This window comes from Xenopus tropicalis, chromosome 4 (assembly GCF_000004195.4).
Source record: "Xenopus tropicalis strain Nigerian chromosome 4, UCB_Xtro_10.0, whole genome shotgun sequence".
Taxonomy (NCBI): Eukaryota; Metazoa; Chordata; class Amphibia; order Anura; family Pipidae; genus Xenopus; species Xenopus tropicalis.
Genome location: NC_030680.2, coordinates 104,800,316 through 104,822,592, shown reverse-complemented (window position 1 = coordinate 104,822,592; position 22,277 = coordinate 104,800,316). Strand labels below are relative to the sequence as shown.

At 36.5% G+C, this 22,277-nt stretch overlaps 1 protein-coding gene across 4 annotated transcripts in view; it reads right to left on the bottom strand.

Annotated features, from left to right (window-relative positions):
* tgfbr3 (transforming growth factor beta receptor III) overlaps window positions 1–22,277 on the bottom strand; it is a 119,398-nt gene that overhangs the window by 19,050 nt on the left and 78,071 nt on the right. For 3 of the 4 annotated variants that reach the window (XM_018093619.2, XM_004913724.4, XM_012962442.3), the window contains exons 10-16: window positions 19,932–20,084; window positions 17,544–17,690; window positions 16,309–16,485; window positions 15,154–15,453; window positions 13,492–13,612; window positions 10,405–10,437; window positions 8,064–8,168 (exon numbers count right to left, since the gene is read on the bottom strand). In XM_018093619.2, the coding sequence (XP_017949108.1) occupies window positions 8,064–8,168; window positions 10,405–10,437; window positions 13,492–13,612; window positions 15,154–15,453; window positions 16,309–16,485; window positions 17,544–17,690; window positions 19,932–20,084 (1,036 nt within the window). The remainder of the gene's footprint in view (window positions 1–8,063; window positions 8,169–10,404; window positions 10,438–13,491; window positions 13,613–15,153; window positions 15,454–16,308; window positions 16,486–17,543; window positions 17,691–19,931; window positions 20,085–22,277) is intronic. The other variant, XM_004913725.4, reaches the window with a different exon arrangement.

The following is a 22,277-nucleotide window of genomic DNA, read 5'->3' as shown; positions in this document are numbered from 1 at the left end:
CACTCACCTACGTGCACCCAATTAGTTTTGATTGATTCATGGGATAGAGCTGTATTTTTGTATATATATATATATATATATATATGTATAAATAAAACGCATAAAGTAGTAAAAGCCAAACCAAATACTCCCATTCTCTATCTTATAAGAGTAAAAGGTAGCTCTTTCTACAACTTATTTCTTGAAGAAAAATTTTAAAAAACAAAAAACATAGTCAAAAAAACATACAAACACATATAAATAACCAGATGGTCCTTATAAAAATAGGTTACTGCTAAGTATCCAGCCAAATGGTGATTTCAAAAATGCCAACGGCATGAACAGTGTCATGCTAATTCAGATGGCAGTTAGCATATCCACCCACCACCTAATAGGCCTATTTAGAAAACAGACATTACTAAACAGTTCTATCCTGTGAGAAAAATCCAGTTGTTTTGATGAAACTTTCCTTTCTGCCAATATACCACCACCACCACTTTATACAATGACAACACACAATTAGCAAAGTAAAACATTAACATATTTTCAAAATTCTGCTTATGAACATAATACATCACATACATCTGTTACATAGTTACATAGTTACATAGGGTTGAAAAAAGACCAGTGTCCATCAAGTTCAACCCATCCAAGTAAACCCAGCACACCTAACCCACACCTACCAATCTATACACTCACATACATAAACTATATATACAACCACTAATACTAACTGTAGATATTAGTATCACAATAGCCTTGGATATTCTGATTGATCAAGAACTCATCCAGGCCCCTCTTAAAGGCATTAACAGAATCTGCCATTACCACATCACTAGGAAGAGCATTCCATAACCTCACTGCCCTCACCGTGAAAAACCACCTACGCTGCTTCAAATGGAAGCTCCTTTCCTCTAATCTAAAGGGGTGACCTCTGGTGCGTTGATTGTTTTTATGGGAAAAAAAGAACATCCCCCATCTGCCTATAATCCCCTCTAATGTACTTGTACAGAGTAATCATGTCCCCTCGCAAGCGCCTCTTTTCCAGAGAAAACAACCCCAACCTCGACAGTCTCACCTCATAGTTTAAATCTTCCATCCCCTTTACCAGTTTAGTTGCAGTCTCTGCACTCTCTCCAGCTCATTAATATCCTTCTTAAGGACTGGAGCCCAAAACTGCACTGCATACTCAAGGTGAGGCCTTACCAGGGACCTATAAAGGGGCAAAATTATGTTCTCATCCCTTGAGTCAACGCCCTTTTTTATACAAGACAGCACTTTATTTGCTTTAGTAGCCACAGAATGACACTGCCTGGAATTAGACAACTTGTTATCAACAAAAACCCCTAGATCCTTCTCCATTAAGGATACCCCCAACACACTACCATTCAGTAGATAGTTTGCGTTTATATTATTTCTACCAAAGTGCATAACTTTGCACTTATCAACATTGAACCTCATTTTCCAGTTTGCTGCCCAGTTATCTAATTTTGTCAAATCGCTCTGCAAAGCGGCAGCATCCTGCATGGAACTTATAGTTTTGCACAATTTTGTGTCATCAGCAAAAATAGAAACAGTACTGTCTATGCCCACCTCCAGGTCATTAATAAACAAGTTAAAAAGCAAAGGACCAAGGACTGACCCCTGCGGTACTCCACTAACCACACTGGTCCAATTAGAAAATGTTCCATTTACAACCACCCTTTGTACTCTATCCTTCAGCCAGTTCTCTATCCAATTACAAATATTATGTTCTAGGCCAATATTCCTTAATTTGATCATTAACCTTCTGTGAGGTACTGTATCAAACGCTTTAGCAAAGTCCAAGTAGATGACATCAACTGCCATTCCCGCATCAAGGTTCCTGCTCACCTCCTCATAATAGGTGACTAAATTAGTCTGGCAAGATCTGTTACGCATAAAACCATGCTGGCACAAACTAATAGTATTGTGAACTGCAATGTATTCAAGTACCCTATCCCTTATTACCCCTTCCAAAAGTTTTCCTACTACTGATGTCAGACTAACAGGCCTATAGTTTTCAGGCTGAGAACGGGATCCCTTTTTAAATAACGGCACCACATTAGCAATCCGCCAGTCTCTTGGCACCATGCCAGACCTCAATGAATCCTGAAAAATTAAGTGAAGAGGTTTGACAATCACAGCGCTCAGCTCATTTAATACCCTGGGATGAATCCCATCCGGCCCTGGACCTTTGTTTACCTTTACATGTTCAAGTCTCTTTTGAATTTCCTCCCGAGTGACCCATGCGCCAGTAGCTAAATTACTAGAACTGGGCATATTACAAGGGAAGCCTTCATTATCTGGCTCCTCAGATGTATAGACAGATGAAAAATAAGAGTTCAAAATTTCAGCTTTTTCCCCGTTCTCATCAAAATCTGTGATTTTGTTTTTACACTTTCAAGGAAGCTATGACCATAAGAGCATGCCATCCATAAGAAATTTCTTTAAACTCCTACCAAAGTCAGCTGTAGAATAAATAATGCCAGTTATACTGCTATGTTACGACAGCAGCTAGAACAGTTTGATTAGCATTCAGCCCAAGCCTCATACTGGTTGTTGTTCATGCTGGAGCCTCATTCACTGCCTCATCACCCGCAAGGAAACTTAATCCAACAGATTAGTATGTGATAATACATAAAGGAGCTGCACTTCTGTAATACCTGCCTAATCATTTTTTAACCAAAGTTTTATTAAGAGAAAGAGTACACACAACATTTCCAAACAGGTTACCTTAAAGGGATTCGATCATGATTTTTATGGTGCACTTTCTATTTGTAAATTACACTGTTTACATTGCAAATAAATCACTTCACCATTTAAAATGTTATTCTTGAATTAATTATTATAAGCTGTAATACTGGCGTGTAGGCAGCCATATCAGTTCATGGCTATGTGACCTGTGCTCTGATAAACTTCAGTCATACTTTACTGCTGAGCTGCAAGTTGGAGTGATATCAACCCCACCCCCCCACAGCAGCCAGTCAGCAAAACAATGGGAAGGCAGCAAGATAGCAACTTCCAATAGATATCGGAATAGCACTCAATAGTAAGAAATCCAAGTCCGGCTTGGGACTCCTCAAGTTACATGGGAGTAGGAGAAACAATAGGTTACCTGAAAGCAGTTCCAATGTGTAGTGCTGGCTCCTTCTGAAAGCTCAGACTCAGGCACAATGCACTGAGATGGCTGCCTACACACCGATATCACAACTAAAAAAAAATTCATTTGATGAATAAAAGTTTAAATGGTCGAGTGAATTATTTGCTATGTAAACAGTGTAATTTAGAAACAAAAAGTACACCATAAAAATCATGACATGATCCCTTTATTAGTTAAGAATGGCCCCTTGCATATATATGCAAGGGTGCTGTAATATACTATGGTAGGTGTGCTGGTATCATCCTTTCATATTGTGCTTGTCCAACAATGGTGATCAAATTATTTTCAAATTTTGGTGGGCATCCTCTTGAGGCATATAGGAGTACATGTGCACTGATTGATTAACCTGCTTTGCAGGGCTGATTATCGGCCCCAGGTACTGCCTGCTTTAAATGCAGCCACTGTCCCCCAAATCATTTATTTCTAACTGAAGTGCAAGGCAATCAAGACTGGGCTGCCGTGAAGATAATGACTTTATAGAAACAAATAGTCCTGCTTCTAAGTGCAATAACAGTTATAAAATACAAAACCAATCTGCTTAGCTTCCCAATGGTGCAAGAGACTTGCAGGATTCCTACATCATTAATCAATATAAACCCTAATTGTGACAACAAACTTAAATGTTAGTAATAAACACAAACTGGCAGAGAAAACAATTATGGAAACAGAAGAAGCCATCTAGAAGGAATACAGTGGTGCTTATTCACTTTATATCACTCTAATAACAGGCAATATAAGATCCATTTTCTGTTGGAAATAATTACGTTTACATATAATAGATTATAGTTCAAGTTTAAAGAATCTGAATTTGAATGAAGTTGTAGAAGCAAAAAAACAAACCTAGACCCCATGCGAATTCTACCTGTTAAATGCAATTCATTAAAATAAAAAACAAAAAAGACACTTTCCATTTACACATACCTGGTTGAAACAGAAGACCCAGGGTTACTAAAAACATTATTTTAAGTTGGTATATGAAAACATTTACAGTAATATATCTCATTTCTGCACTTGGCAGGGAGATTGCCTTTAAGCTTTCAGTCAATACTGTAAACCACTTCATATCCTGCGGTGCCCTTCAGTTTATTAAGAAAACTAGGATCCAGCACTCAGCACAATTAAGAGAGTCACTCGCTTCTCCAGTCCCTGAGCTGTGGTGTAATGAAATAGAAATATGAAACTCACATGCACTGCCCAGACTGACTCAAACTGTATTCCAGTAACATCTGCACAAGTTCCAAAGAAGCGCTTCTGAACAGATGTGAATCAGTTTAGATGAGAGGTTGGGAGAAGGGGGTTCAGAGAAGCAGCGAGGTGCAAAGGTTCATCTAAGTTGAAATGAGGGGATCATCAGTTGATTTATTTCTCTGTTACATTTTTCCTTTTTTTAACCGATATCACCCAACCTCTGCATGTGGGATTATCAAATAGCATATTTTAATGGAACTTATTATGCAATAGCTCATTTACCGTGCATGTTTTGCAATGGATAATTAATTATCTTAAGACCAATGTGGTGCTCTCCAAGCAGTAGTTTTAATCTCTACAGCCTTACATACATTTTACCCACTAATGATGCTCCTAATCAACCTTCATTCAGTGCAGATTTAAAACTATAATCCACATACACAGATACATCCAGAGTGGGGAGCCCTGCTTCAAAGTGACAGTGGGGGGGGGGGAAAGGCTGGAGACTGAAAGGGTTTCACATACTATGAAACTGCAGTTTCATGCAATAATTATTAATTCATTAATTACTAGTAATAATAACAATGGGTACAATTAATAAAGTTGGCAGATATATAATATAAACAAATTTCCATCTACCCTTGAACAAGCCCCCAGTGATCATCCATATATTACAGACTTATACAACTTCATATTTTTCTTAAAAAAATAAATGAAATGAAGCAGAGGATGTATGAAATTTCCGCCTCACATACAGCAATGACATCACAAACCACAAATTCACTACTTTGGTGCTGTGGTCTGCATGAGGTTTGGAAGCAAAGCAAAGTGACTTGCTGTGAATGATTAAACAGACCTGGGATTTGATTAGACATAATCATCTCGTGCTCCTGCTTATAGCTTCATAGTAAAGTTTAAGGATGCAAAGCAACTGTTACAAAATAATAGATTGAGGCAAACTAAGTGCCTGCCCTAAAGTTTTTCTACTTTGTTGGTGGCTGACAAACAGGCTTATGAATGGTGTCGCTACCGACGTGAGTTTTCCCTGGAACTGTCATGACAACACAGTACATTATCATGCATTGCCTTCAGTAGGAATAGGTGAAAGTAGCCTGTGCACTCTATAGTTTTGGGTAATTCCAGCAGGCGTGGACAAGTCACTGAAAGCATTCACTGAAAGCAATGTCAGCGATTACAATGTGCAAATAAACCCCGCCCTATCAAGAAGATCAAAAGGAAAATACAAGTTCTTTATTTACTTTCTTATTTTCAGGATTTGGTTCCTCATTTTGGAAAACAATCTCACGTAAAAATAGAAAAACACTGAACGATCATGAATCAGTCCCTATAATGGTACAGCTATGTGAAAACACTGAGATAATATTATTCTACATTCAACAGTTATATAGTGAATAATTGTAAAATATAAGCATATTACCAAGGAGTTCCATGACCATATAAAGTCACATGGCCAATGGTCAAGTGTTTCATGGAGGTCATCATGGAACACCAACATATCTTCTAATATCCTCACAGTTTACACCAAAGGGTACATTTTTTATTGTACTACACAAGCTTCAGTAAGTCACATGAAAGAAATTACATCACTGACCCTGTTTCTAATGGATGACATCACTAAGCACTGTTTATAAGGATACAGGATATTCAAGGCTTTTGTGTATTATAAGAATATGCCAGATATTAAGAACTTGCATATTCTGTCTTTAGAAAACAATTTTTAAATGTGTACTGTACCTTCAAGAGAAACCAAATATACTAGTAATTTTTTCCACTATTTTGGGAATAATGCCTTAACCATTAAAAGCCTTCAAGTAGAAGGAAGCAATTTGTGTTGTAAGATAATTCAACTGCCTTATGAGGGATGTACGCCCATAAACCACAAGGGTGGAACTCATTTTGTTAGTTACTGTGCTGAAGAATGTATATTATATATGTTTCTATTCAACTGTTTATTTTGGTTAGGTTGGAAGTCTGCATGTGCTGGTTTTCTTGGCTGTACGATTTACTAAAGATTGCACAGCATCACAAGCCAAAGAGCAGACAGCAGATTTGTCGTCATCCAATAGGTGCGATATAAAATGATGCAGATTAAGTCTGGATTTACAGAAAACGCAACACTACACAGCATTGTTTTGGACATCAATAGATATGAATGAATTTTTAAGTGTGAGGCTACGTGGCTAGAGTGGATAAAAACAAAATATTTAGCTTTCCTTTTTATCTGAAATTGTCAGCCCAGTACACAAATGTAATTATAGAATTGTAATCTTCTGTCTCAGTAAAAAAGAAGCTTGATATTTGCTCCTTCTTTAGCTATTCCAGGTGCAATACGAGCCAAAATTATACAATAACTTAGATAAAAAAAACTCTTCTTATTTTATATCAAATGTGGTAACTGCATTATAACTCTCAAATTACTTTCCTATTTCTACTGAATTTCCTGCTGCGAGTGTGAATATGTCGAGAATACTAGGGAACACATACACAATACAAAATGGCATACAGTTATTACATTAGGGATGATTCAAAACCATAAATCTGCAAAAAGAAGTTGCACTCAGTATTGGTAACAAAAAGAGAACATTCACCATTAACATAACACCACTTAAAAACCACATTTAAGTGCATTTTAACTTTATCCCTTTTTAAATATATCCCTGTTTATTTTTCCCTGTTATGGTATTTCCCTTTTCCTATTTTTTCTCTGCTTCTATTATGGTTTTCTAAAGTGGTCTGCAATCTGCACATATAAGAGGTCATTATGACCGCAAGTGCAGATAGCAGAGTGCAATTCCAAGCTCAACCATGACATTAGTGTCACAAGGGGGATTTTAATTGCATCTGATGCAATTACGACCAATGCATCAATATAACGCAGTTGCACTCGCACTCTGCTGCAAATTAGATGCAAGAACAACTGTACTTGCATATAACCCCTATACTCATACCCAAGTCAAGTCATTTTGTTCAGGGCTGGCAAAGAAACTTTACATGTGGCAATAATGTTTGTAAGCCAGTATGGTAAAATTGAACTAGACTTTATTCACAGTGCACATTCGGGGCCCCACCCATAGACCAGTGGTCACCCTATTTCTGAAATGAGGTAATTTGTATGATCTAGTAAAATAACATACATGGATGTACTTCTTGGTGTTATGTAATAAGCACTAAGGGGCCGATTTAGAAACCCTGAATAATTTTTTTAAAACTTTAACAGACAAAATTTATTAAAGAAAAAAACACAAAAATTTGCTTTAAAAAACCCAGCAAGTAAAAGCTGCCGAGATTCTCTAGAAGTTAATAGGAATTATCTTGGAAGATTTTAAGCAACTTTATTTTATTTTTTTCCCCACTAGAATTTCAATGAAGGTGGTTTTTGTTTGTGGGGGATCTTTTTTCCATGGCAAAAATTATGTTTTCATAGATATGCTAGTACTTAAGAATAAAAAAAAACTGCAGTCTTAGGAAAAAAAATGCGTTAGTGATGTTGAGTTTTTCTATGCTAGTAGAAAAGTAGTAACCTACAGTAACCAATCAGTAGGTAGCATTTACTGGTTATCTATTTAAAAGCAAATACCTTGTGGCTGGTTTGCATTACTGCACTTAGGCAAACTTAGAGATATTTATTACATATGACATAACATAATACTGTAACTGGCCCAGTAAGAACTACTAATACCATTTCTTTCCTTACCTGTGTGAGAATAGATGAACCATAATGCTCCAGTTAATAGTGCTCCAATAATGAATGCAGCAAATGCAATCCCTACAACTGTCGGAGTATCCAGGCCATAGAAAACTGATTTTAAAAAAAGAAACAAAAAAAACATTTAAAAAAATTTAATCTTTGTGCACAAGTCAGCCAATAAAACTGTAATATTCTGCATTTACATGAAACTCAATAAATTACATTTGCTGTACCTGAAAGTCTATTTTTTTATGGGTCAACTCCTTACCTATAACTTTAAGAAATCACTGTTCACATACCATTTAGAAGCAGAACTAATAATACCTGCATAAGAACTTAAAAGAACTGATATTTGAATACTGACAGTAATATTATGATTTAAGGAAATATCACTTATTCCTTCATGTGTTCTGCCATGTCAGCCAAACCTATTCTTTAACCTATAAAAACCTACTTGGCTTTGTTCCTATTTGTAGGTGGAGAACGAATTGCTTGTAAAATAAGTGATGTCAGGAAAAGGACAGAAATCACAAAAATAGAATCTATTGTTCTTAAAATCTGGCATGAATATACACAATTGAAATGAAATCCAGAAAAAAAACTACAATACTTCCTTTACAAAAAAAGTCAGAGACACCCTTTATTGACATACTAAGGATGGACATATTTAAAAGGAAACTACATTTAGATTTGTATAGACAGAAACAGGCAGGGGATCTATTATCTGGAAACCTGTTATCCAAAAAGCTCTAAAACAATCTTCTTCATTTTTGATTATTTTGTTCCTTCTCAGTTTCCTTGTACTTGTTGGTAAAAGATGGTACCGGAGCTCTCCTACACTGGTGGCGGCAAAACAATCACACTGTTTCTTTTTTTTTATACATTTACATTGTTTAAGTTGTCCTAAAGGATAGTGATCAGACTTCAGGCCCTAAAATATTCTTCCACCCCAATTCATAAGGATCAGACATGACAGTACAGTTAAAGGAGAAGGAAAGTCATTTTGGCATTTTACTGCCAATGTAATTACCACATTAGTGCCACCTAGAACACTATATTTATTCTGCAGAAAGCGTTATCATACTTGAGTAAAGAGCCCTAGAAGCTTTCTGTTTGTTTAAGATTGCAGCTGCCATTTTAGCTTGGTCTTCATAGCTTCCTGCTTGTAGTCTAGCCGTTATAGCTCAGATTACACATTCCTAAGGGTGGGGGAAGTGAGTTTTATGAATTCTTATGGCGGGGGGGGCAGGGGGAAGCAGGAGATGGGAGAGAGGAGAGAACTGTTCAGATTCTGGCCCTGGGAATGAAGGATTTTTCTGAGAAGTCAGATACTGAAGAACATGGTTTCAAAAAAGGAGACAAGAACGACAGTGTTTTGTTTTGATAGAGGACTCTCTTTTATGTAAGTGCTAATGGCTGTATTTACATAGACCTTTCTAATAAAGCTTACTTAGTTTTTACCTTTCCTTTTCCCTTAACATTTTAAGCAGAAACAGCCTTAAAGCATTTATAAAACTTGAAACAGCATAGACTTGCAGTTAGGCAGGTTTTATATAGACATAAAAGGTTGAACTCGATATACGTGTGTCATTTTTCAAGCTAACGTACTGTGTTACTATGGAAAGTAGCAGTGGAATGATGCAAGATGGATGGGTAGTAAGTATTCAGGAGTGGTGTGATGTTTAGTGTTGGGCAAGTAGATACCACAGAAAAGATGTGTTTACAACTTGAAAAAAAGTATGAATAAATACAATTTTTATATGTCGAAATCCAGCTGCAAAACAGTTCTTCTCTTTCTGCATTATTTGAAATCCTGGCAGGGGAGGAGGGACTAAAATTAATTATAGCAATTTCTCCACAGCTTCCTTTCCCTATTGACATCACATATGCAGGGGATTGTGGGATTTAGAGGATGCAGGCTGAGGACAGTCGACAACTGTTACATTGTATTTGAGTCTCAAAGTAGCCAGCCAGATCAGCAGGGGAACAGGGGACCAGGCTTAGGTAACTGTTCCAAACAGTATTGTTACATTATAAATCATGAAAAGGCTGCATTTTTTTTTAAATTTATGTATATAGCAAAGTTGCTTGAAATTATGTTTTCTTTTCAAAAAGTTCAAGTTGTGCTTGGGTGGAGCTCTCCTTTAGTATGTGAATGTTTCAATTAGTATTTGAATGTTTGAAAAGCTAATTAGAATGTATTGGAAAATAAGTATAAGTAAAACTTTATTGCCATCCCAACAATCTACTTACAAGTACACAGTGGGACGAAATATCAAAAAAGGTTCAATACACAAAATATACATAGCTATAAAGAAAAAAAAATAGTCATTATAATAGAACTCACCCTGATGGTCAGGTGGGCCTTTTAAGGAGGGACCTGCATAAAAGGATACACAGTGAAATAGCAATTAATGAGAATATGTGGTTTAGGTACTTTTGAGATATCCAGCTTGAGACCCTTCCCTTGGATGTTGTATTACAGTAGAGAAGGGCCGCAGGCTGGTTATCCTGATACACAATTCAGCATATATATTATTTATATCTGTAAACTTTATAGACATCATATTGTACTTTGCCTTTTGTCTTTAGCTGTACCTACCCAATATTCCCAACTGAACATATGAAAATGTGTTTCCGTTTAACTAAAGAGAATTGTTGCAGTCAGAGACATAGGTTTTAATTTGTAATGCCCTCACTATCTCCTACATTCCTTTCTGCCCAGTGCTATCACTGCTTGTCAGCCTCTGATCAGCAACACGGCTAATCTCAAGCCCCCCAGCAGAGTTATTTGATTGTTTGCACGTAAAGGCTTCTAGGGATTTACAAAAATGCCTATCATATTACAGACAAGCAGTATTACATAAGTTAGTCTGTTCCACACAAAGAAGCTATTAAATGGGAACTTTCACCAATGATTGCCTACAGCTCATATAAAAAGGTCACAACACAAACAGAAACAGCTGCTTGTTGTAAAATGTCTTTATTATAAAAATAAATAAATAGCTATGATTTCATAGGTATCAGATTGCCCTAATCATTTTCCCAGTGCTTCTTTCAACTATTAGCTTTTTATGCCTTGTAATTTGGGGGGTCATTAAGCTTTTGGACAGAGTATATAGTTATTTAAGATAAAACACAGATAAAAAGCACAGATTTCTAAAAGCACATTGGTAAATGCAGAATAATTTTCATCAATGACATGCTTTGTGACCTACTAAATATGCTGTTTTCTCATCATCACAATTCCATGCACATCTTCATAGCAGAGTGTCATGGAATCATAAATTGATCATTTATATACAAACACTGGTCATTTAGATCTTTACACATGCACCAGGTCACATACATATACCGTATATACTCGAGTATAAGCCGAGTTTTTCAGCACCAAAAATGTGCTGAAAAAGTATTCTCGGCTTATACTAGAGTATATACGGTAACTTTGCCTTCGTTGAGGGATTGTGGGAGTTGTAGTTCCCAGGCACGGTCACACGGCTGCACGGATAGCCAGCAAACTCACCCACGGTGGAGATGTAAGAGGGGAGCGTATTCTCTGTAAATCAGGTGAGAATACAGGTTTTACCAACGTCCGAGTCCCCAGTCATCACTAACTTCACCACCAGGCTGGGACGCGGCGGAGCAGATACGGCTATTGCTCGATACCTTGCACTGGCCGCTCCCCGCCTCACGGACCGAGCCGCCCCATTCCCCCCTCCCCAGGTAGGTCCGTACAGGCAGCGCTAACCCGCGGCTTGGGCAGAGCAGAGAGGCAGCAGGCAGGGCTCTTCCGCACTGGCACATTGTGCAATCTTTCCATTGCCGTAATGTTGCACAGGGAAACGCTCTGCACGCACAGGTTCCGGTTCTGTTGAGCAGTTTAGTCGCTTGTCATGTTTCCAGAGTTGCTGCTACCTGGTGTGAATGCTGCACATGTGCAATATTACTGCCTGTTACCTGCAGCTTTAATTGCATCAATATCCAGTTCTGGTAATACAGAATCAGTGTATCCCTGGCCCTGGCTTGGGACAGACCTACATACACTACACTGGCCAGGCTGCCTGCTCTTGAGATTCTGCCTTTATTCTGCTCATAGCAGCAGAAGCAGCATTTCTACTGAGCAGGCGACTTCTTTCATGTGTGCTTATGTCACTTAATTAGTATGTGTAGCATGCTGTCTTGCGAGATTCTCACTCTCTGCTTCTGGGTAATGGAAGTGAAAAGCTCAAATGCTAAATGCATATTCTGCTTATTAAACTTATATGAAGGACATATATTTTTGTGAATGCATTATAGCAGGAAAGTAGATATTTGCAAATTCCTATCTATTTAGTAGGGCTGATGCACTCTCACAAATAGAAGTTATTAGACAGTATAGACAGTTAAAAAAAAACTTAGCAGCAGCGGCTGCATTTCTCACCCTAGGCTTATACTCGAGTCAATAAGTTTTTCCAGTTTTCTTAGGTAAAATTAGGTACCTCGGCTTATATTCGGATCGGCTTATACTCGAGTATATACGGTACATAAAATATGCAACTGGTCCTCTTCAGTATGTCCAGAAATACTGTATTGTAAATTCCCCACTAAACATACTTTTTGTTACATACTAGTTATGTAGACAGGAAAAGTGACACTTAAAGCATAGTTCAATAACATGTGAATGGTATAAACCTTAATATTAACAAATTAGTAAAAGCTTGGTGCACGTTGCTAGCTGTAGGATAGTGGAGTGAGACAAAGTTTGCTCATGTTACTAGGATGCATAATAGTCAGGTAACACACTCCAGACAAGATAGCCAGCTCAGAAATACTAATTGCCAAAACACAGGGGTCACATTACAAAACCCCAATATGAAACGAAGGATTCCAAGTGGTTTTAGCGCAGGCACAGGACCTTGATGGGACTGCTATACCTAGCCAGAAAATAAACAGAAGGGACTGGAAAATGTTCATTTTCTGCAAAATACTGAGCATACCATTCACACTACACCACTTCTACCAGTTTACACCTGATCTGTCCGCATGTCTTCCATGTTTTACTTATTGAATTATGGGCAACTTTTGGAGAATTAGTTTAGGTTGTAATCTTTTATAATACATCAGTCCTCACTTTATCATGAGGTAACAGAACAACACACATGCTCACAGTTCTGCACAAAATTTTAACATCCCCATTTAAGGACATCTTTGGTACTGAAGTGTTTATACTATGCTAAATCCTATGGCCCAAATATTTTAAGCAAACTGCTATGCCATGCTGTAACTTCAGAACAGATGTATACATTTCACTGTAACTGCTCTATAGGATGATAAAGCTATTTCTGCTTGATGTAATCAAGCATACTGAAAGTTACCTTTCCAGCAAAATGAAAGCAACATGTAAGATTATAAACTGATAAACTATGTGCACTGTTTTTGCAATATATAATGTTACCTGGGGTTTTTACTGCTGGAGTAATAACAGCCAAAGGTTTAGTAAATGTCTTCTTGTTCTGCATCATTGCCACAATCATCTCAACATTGAGAGAAGTGCAGGCTTCATCAGGGGGAATACACTGAGACAGAAATAAGTGAGTTGGGGGTTAGAGTATATACACAGACAAAGCGCAAAGAAATTAAGAATAAGATCATAACGGCTTCATCTGTAAGAATGAATGAGTCAACAAAAAACAACTACATATGCTAAGCAGCTACAACACAATTAAACCTTCTAGAGGTGAAGATGTTATACTGTCTCATACATTAACAGAAAGAACAGACACACAAAATTGTCAGTCTAATTTACACAAAATCACTGTAAGTGGCATGGGCTAAATCAACAATGCAGAGAAATGGAAGCCAAAAGAATCAGAGCAGGTAAGCATAACTGTTAGGCAGAGGTGCGAGATTTCTTCTTTTAATTATAGATGTTAGGACAGTCCAGTATCTTGTGGATGCCGAATGTTTGAATTACTTTTACAGGAATGCCCTACTAGAATGATACATTTAGTTTACTTTGGTTCTTTGTGATTTACAGCCTGAAGCTAAACTTGAATTCCCTCTATACACACAACTGAAGGTTACTGTTTAGTGTGTGCCTTGGAGGTATGCAATTCAGACATCTCAAGATTAACATAACAGCCTATGGGACACTATAAGGGCATAAGCATGGCATAATCATGTTAAAATAATAATGTAGCTACCTAGGCACACTTGCTCATGAGTAAATGAAGAATTTGCATTGGCATTATACATTCAGTTTAAAAAAATGATCAGTTTTGTCTTCGGCACAGTTGCGAAGAATAGCTTTATTTCTCTCTAATTCGGCAAACTATAATGAAACTTATATTAGAAAATTAAAAAATACAAAAACAAAGATGACATAGCTCTACCCACGATGAAACAATTATGCTTCCAAACCATAAAGGTTTAGAGATCAGCCAGAAGGAGCAATGTGCATTATAGAGGTGCTCATAAAAGTCACTGCTTGGACCCATTCAGATATCAGTGGGGCAGGTTAGAAAATCCCGCTGGCTGACAGAACTACATTGCTTCACTATTTGATCTGATTGTTGGGCCAAATAATCTTTTAATTGTGTACTATTGTATCAAACTACACAATAGAAGACACACCTAAAAATGACCAAAGTAATCTTTATTTCTACAGCATTGAGCATATTTATAAACCCAAATTCATATGCCTCGAATATTGTTTTACTAATGAAGTGTCAAATAATTATATAATGTACAGTATTACATTAATTTAATTTTCTAGAATATTTATCCATGAGTTTAAATGCCCATAGGCATTTATATACTATAAATGTTTTAAAGGGTTCACAAAGCATTTTAACAATGCAAAAATACACTTGTTATAATCTTTAGACTGATGCCTTCAGGAAGAGCTGAAAAAAACCTATTTTTTTTTGGACTTTGGGCACTAGGGGGTTTTAAGGCAGAGGCAGGGGATATGCAACACCAAATTAATTCTGGAGCACCCTATTGTAAGAGCCTAAGTGGGACATTAGCTTTTATATCCAAGAAATACATAGCATAAGTCATAGTTTAATTTTTTTCAGAAAAAAATAGGAGCTGAAATGGCAAATGAAATTGTTACCTTTGGCAGCCCTTCCATCTCTTTGCCATTAGTGGTGCACAAGGTTAGCTCACAATGCAGAAACAGCAGTGAGTTATTAAACAGAGATTTAAACATAAAGCTGAATCTCTTTTTATCCATTTGTTCTGCAAGAACAGGAAAGTTCATTCTCTTCACATTGTAAAATTTCACGGATTCATCTTTTGGACATATATTTTCTATTATTGTATATTCTGACATGATGTCTGGGTTGGAGTGGGGTGAAATAAAGCATGTTTGTATTGCAAAACCCAAATCTTTTTCTGCCTTCGTTACAGAAACCTGCAAAACAAACAACAAAAAGGTTGGCTTAAAACATTTTTATAAAGGCAAAATAATGATATTACAGGTATGGAATCCGTTATCCGAAACCCGTTATCCAGAAGGTTCTGAATTACGTAAAGGCCATCTCCCATAGACTCCATTATAAGCAAATAATTCTAATTTTTAGAAATTATTCTTTTTCTCTGTAAAAATAAAACCTTGTACTTGATCCCAACTAAGTTATAATTAATCCTTATTGGAGGCAAAACAATCCTATTGTGTCTATTTAACGTTTAAATGATTTTATGGTAGACTTAAGGTATGGAGATCCAAACTATGGAAAAACCCCTTATCTGGAAAAACCCAGGTCCCGACCATTCTGGATAACAGGTCCCATTGTTTACATCATAAGGCCAGTGATAAACATTGGTCAATAAGGCCAACAAAACCAGCCAGTGTGTAGTTACTGCAGGAGAGGGGAGACAGAAAAAAAGTAGGAGGAGACAACCTAAAGTATTTTCAGTATAGTGCAGGATTCCCTATAGAGAAATAACCTTTTTGATTGTAGTTTACCCATATAAGCAATATGGTTGCAGATAAGCATATAGTGTTACATATATACATATATATTATATATACTTACAGAAAATGAATTAAGCTATTTGTTTTTTCTTGGTTTATGTTATGATCAATATATAGAAGTTGAACCCTTAATTTAAAATGAATTGTTTATAAACCTTTAATAGTTTTAAAAAACTAGATGACATAATGCTATGTACGACATCAAAGAAAAGTAAAAATATGGGGCTTCTGGGAACACAGAAACTACACACTCTTTTGTAGTTAAGCCAAAATATGCTGTTCTTTGTATACCTCCACATATACTTGTCCATTTTCGGCAACAGAGAAAAGCTTCTGAGAAGGAGTAAGGAACAGATCTGTTTTATAGAGATCCATGTTAAATGTAACATTGTTTATAGTGGATTCTGGACGTTCAAAAATTACAACATCTTCGGAAGACATGGTCTCTTGTGGCACTGTGCAGTTAAACTAAAAGGCACAAAACACTGATGTTAAAAAGTTAAAAGTGTTAAAATAATGATATACAGTATTTTTTCTGATGTGACTCATTGTGAAAAGACAAACTTTACCCTAACACAATTTTTAAAGGAATTTTAAATCTAAAAATGATACCTATGGAATTTAAATGGAATCACATAAGTGATTCTGCTGTGCATAGCAGGTTCAACTGTGAATTGCAGAATAGTAAGATTAAACAATGAAAAGAATTTCCAAAAATGAGAGAAATGGAAGAAAGGAAAGAAGATGGAACTGGGTGGAAAGTATAGAAAGTATAGTAGAAAATAATACAGAATAGGAAAAGAAGAGAAAAGTAAAAAAAAACAAAACAGAGAGCAAAGATGGAAGAAAATGAGAGCATAAGACAAAGAATATGGGAAGAGGATGAGCTGGGAGCCAAGAGTTAACCTGCACAGTATATGTATTTGTACCATAAGACACACAAATGTTTATAGTACAACAGAATTTCCTTTATATTTTGCAATTAGCTCTTTTTTTATTTTTTTCACACTATTTGTGTGCACAAGGTTTATCAACCCTTTCATTTGATCCTGTATAAACAAAGAGTTATTTCACCAGGAACTTAATAATTTGCAATTAGAAAGAGTCCCACTCTATTGCAGCCAATAAACTGGTTCAACTAAAATGCTTATAAAAAGATTTAGGAAAAATAAAATTGTGTATACTTAATAAGAAGTGGTGTTTAATAAAATATCATAATTCGTAAGAAATAGGCCATTTCTAGGAAATACTAGGAAATGGCAGCCATCATGGGATTTTGTTGGATGGGATGAAGAACACAGTGCAACAACGACAACTTAAAAGGGATCAACACCCTATTATCTTTGCAAAACCTACTACTTACTATCTATTGATAATTGGAACAAACAATATGATTTTTTTTAGTTGATTTTTTTTTCCAAAAAGTAATTTTTTTGTAAATTCATATTGTTACTGATTGACAGATAACATTCAAGTTCTGACCATCACCAAGTGTGAAAAGTTCTTGCTTCCTGAAATGAACATACCACCACAATTTCAGGCCTCTTCAAGTAGGGAAGACCTATTTCAATTTCATCTGTGTCTCCCGGAAAACCGTTATCTCCAGATTCCAAATCCACGTAATCGCTAGACCAGCCACTTCCCTCAGTGGGTGGTGACAGCTGTATAACAATCTGGAACATCACAGGAAAAGCTGTCAGTGTTACTGCTTGGAACACAGCTCTTCTGATAAATCAGCTGCAGTGACCTGATCGCTTTTCCTTTGAGGATATATATTTACATAATGTAACGTAACAAAATCCAACAAAATCAGAAACGAAACCGCCGGGTATCAGAAAAAAGATATCTATACTATAGAAAACAGAGAATGCTGATATGTGGGAGCTACTAAAAAAGCAAATGAGATACTAAGCTCTTTGGAGTCGGCTGCCTTGCACTAGAAAACCTTGGGCTGCGTTTTTACTTGAAACTCTAATTAGATATCAGGGACACCTGATTTCAGAGAAGTACATTTTTACTATGCCCTCTGAGTTACAGAGCCATGTCACTAGCACTGCTCTCTCTACGCTGCGTGATCATCCACGCCAACACAAATTTTGAGTCCAACGCACACAATAAATTGTGGTGAAACAAAGAATTTTGTACGAAAACACATTTATTATTTATAATTTTGTACTGAGCACACAGGGTTTTTAATAGTGCACACACAGGTTGTATGCACACAGGCAAGAAGAAATTAGAGGGAACATTGGTCACAAGATTTGATACTGCAACATCATAAGCTTCTTTTAAGAAATAGTCTTTAAGGGGGAAACTAAACCCTGCTGCACTGCACTGCTCGATCAAACTTTACTGTTACTGGACTACAAATCCCAGAATAATGTAACATATAATGAAGGGTGAGGCATGCTGGAAGCTGTAGTCCAGCAACATTAGGGTTATATTCTTAAAGCAATATCGCACAATAAAACTTTTCAGGCTCTCCAGTCCCTGCGGCAGCACTGAGATGTAAAACAATCCTCCAATGAGAATTCTAACTGATGTGTGTAAATCTGGTTCCATGTACTTTATTCCAGCAATTGGAGTCGGGAGCATTATGCACAGCTTTGTCTTTTATCCCCATGTCTGATTCCAGTGTCATATAATAAAGGAAAAAATGACATATTTATCACTATATGTAAGAAAACAGCAAGATGCCTGGCACAGTGCTGTATCAGTATTTTCATTAGTTAATTCTCTTGCATGTTTAATTAAGTTTTCAGTCAGTAGAATTCTCATTGGTGAATTGGTTTCCAAGTGTAATTATGTTTTTTTTTATCAACTTCTATACAGAACTAGGGGGCACAGTAGGACAGCTTTACAGTTGGGTTTAATGTCCCTTTAAGGTAAGCTAAAGGAGAATGATTCATGCTGCTCTATTTGGAGCGAGAAAAAGAGAAATCTTGCTACTTGTAAGAGTAGGAGGTGTCATATGAATTTCCTTTACATTCTCTGTAGACTCCAGTTAATTGTTCCTCCAGAAATTACTATATATGATGGCTTTGGGGTTAAGACTCTGCAATTAAGCAGGGGATGTCAGAATATGATTGATATTTTCTAACTACCCCCTACCCTGTTTTTATTTATATTATAGCACTTGTCTGTTATCTTCTAGGTAACCTGTGTCATTTGGCCCTATTTCAATAAGAATAGCAGCCCCCATGGCTACAAAGCAGCTTGTTTATATAAACTAGCACAGTCTTTCCAGTCTTCCAACACACAACTTTTACCAGTGCAAGGCAACAGTATATTACATTTTAATTACTTTCATACACTTTCATTTTTTTCTTTTTGGTGTTACTGTTCCCCTAAGCTCTCCATCACTGTTCAGATGTTACAGCAACTCAGGAGAGAGGGAGCAGAAAACCTGACATAACTAAAATATGATAAATATCACTTTCACACCAGAAAAACAATATTATGACTCTGGGACATTAATATAGAGCAAAAGACTATCTATTAATGTGTTACCACTTGACTCAAAACAGACATTACCTAACCAATCCAAAAACTGCCTGAAGCCAGTCCACTCAGACCCAAGCTGAGCCAGTTCACCTTATCCCAAGCTGAGACCCAGATTGTTTTTTTTATTCTGGGATAAGATTCTGTTATTGGCACATCTCCGATTTTTGTTTAAATTATTTGCTGAAATCATCTCCCAAAACTTTAACTGCGATGCAATTGTTAAAAGAATCAATGAAGAGCCTTTGCTATTTGGATTCCTAGCTGCTCAAGCTACAAAGCCAAAGATGCTTTTATACCCAACAGAGATAAAGATTAATGTAATTTTTACATTTTGCTTATTTGGTTAACTGATTTAATACATGAATCATGTATGGCTACATTGGTTACCCATGGCTGGTTAATCTACTTACAGTGTTGTAGTAAACAATGTTTTTTAAGTCGTCAATGTTATGCTGTGTTCCACATCCAGTCAAAGAGGACTTTAAGATAAAATGAGTGGCATTTTCTGATGCACGGCATGTTGGATCGAGGAGAGAAAGCTCAGTCCCTATGTATCCATATGCCTTAAAAATGATACAAGTAAACAGCTATAACACCATTTAGAGGTATAGTCTTCAAGGTAGAGCTATATGACCATTGCATTTGCATAAAGAACTATAAAAATATAAATGGAGAAAATCTGTCCTTATACACTTTTTGTGCTTTATAGAAAGCAATTGTATCAAAGAAATGTTTTATTCAATAGAGAATGGCAATGGCAGCACAATGTCAGAAGTAATACTGTAGACACTGCACACACTTTTAAAAGCAAAGGACAGTGTTCCCAAACACAAGGCCAGAGTAACTTGGAGAAGGTCAAAAACAAAACTTTGTTTGTCGTACCATGGCCCAGTCAAAGTTCTGTTCTCATTCCAATTAAGAATCTGTAGCACAATTTAAAAATTGAGGAGTACACAGTTCTTCCAATCAGCCTACACAACCTTTTCAGAGAAACAGAACAAATTCTCCCGAGAAGTGTGCAAAGCTGGTACATAATGACCTCAAATGACTTGGGGACAGATTTAGTGAGATTAAAGCTCACCGCAGAAAAATTCACCTACTTTCTATTCATTCCGATAGGAGTTCACCAATAGATAAATATGCTTCACAAAATTCCATAGGAATAAATAAAAAGTACAAATTTTTTCTGTGGTTAGTGATGTTACTAATGCAAAAGGCAACTTAACCATTGGGCACTGAACACTTCTGCAAACAACAATTTTTTTTAAAATGTATCTCCTGTAAAACATAAGACAGCTACATTTAAGTACATTTTGTATTTCAGTAAAATGTGAGAATTGGTCAAGGTTATTAATACTTTTCCAAGGCACTGTAACTTTGTATTTTAGGATCCATAATGATTATATTTTAGTTAATAAGACAATAAAAGAAAAAGTACAGATTTATGCCCCTAGGGTTGCAATGGGCTTCACTCCAGATTCTTGGAAGTATGTTGTCATAATGATTTGTACCTGAAAAGCAAGAAGGCCAACTGGGGACTATAAATGGTATCTGGAATTTCCTTTAAACAGGGTAGTTAAAGGTACAGTACATAGTACTTGAGTTTATGTGTTGAGCATTGTTATGCTTAAAGGAGACCTAAACCTTAACTAAAGAAGGCAGAAATGTTGTACATTATGTTTTGGGGTTCTCTATTGGCTCAAGGCAACCACAGCCCTTTAGCAGGGAAGATCTGTGCCCCCAAAGATGCCCCCGGTAGCTCCCCATTATCTTTTCTGCTGATTCACTGCACATACTCTGTGCTGCTGTCAGTTTTCTGAGTTTAGGGATCAACTCACAAAATAAAACACACACAATACACACAATATATAGAATGTAGCAATATAAGGCTGGTTTATAATCAGCCCTGTAGCATTAGCTTATATGGCAGGTAAATCTCACTTTCTGCTTGATAAGCTTAGCTTCTCAGCAGATGCCCAGAGGACACTGAGCATGTGAGCTCCTGTGACAAGTTTGAAGGCCTGGATCATTATTACTATAGATATGCTCAATCTTTAGGTTGGTGCTGTGACTTCAGTATATGAAATGCGACACTTCTAGCCATATTTTTGTTGGGTTTAGGTCTCCTTTAAAAATGCAAACCCATACCAAAAGTGAATGACGGCTACACCATATTTCTAGCCAAGCAAAAAGTAATAAAATTTGTTTCTTGCCTAATAGACTGTATAATGCAATGCAAAAATACTAAAACAATAGAAATCAACATGTCTGTTTGTTTAGAATCTGCAAAAACTCAACATTTAAAAAGTCAAAAGAAAATTCAAAAGAAATAATTCTGAACACTGAAACATTATTTATATACTTATGTGAGATTTGTTTGCCATTATATTCAGCATAATGGAACCTTTTATCTTATTAGCAGTAGGCATAATGTGTTTAAGATACTTAAAGTGACACAACCATATAGCTGTGGACTATACACGGGGCTCATTTATAAAAACTTGGCAAATCAGTATCTGTACACTAACCCATAGCAACCAATCAATAATTTTTTTCCAGCCAGCTGCAGGTTGGATATTAATCAGGAACAATCTGATTAGTTACCATCAGTTACTGCCCAGGTGCAAATTTGCCCAATGTTTATAAATGAGCCCCAATATATGTACTGTAGCTAATTTACATCTATATAAGATGAAGAACAGCAACCTGCAGTTAACTTTCAGAAATGTCTGCTGTTACTGTTTTTAGCAAACTTA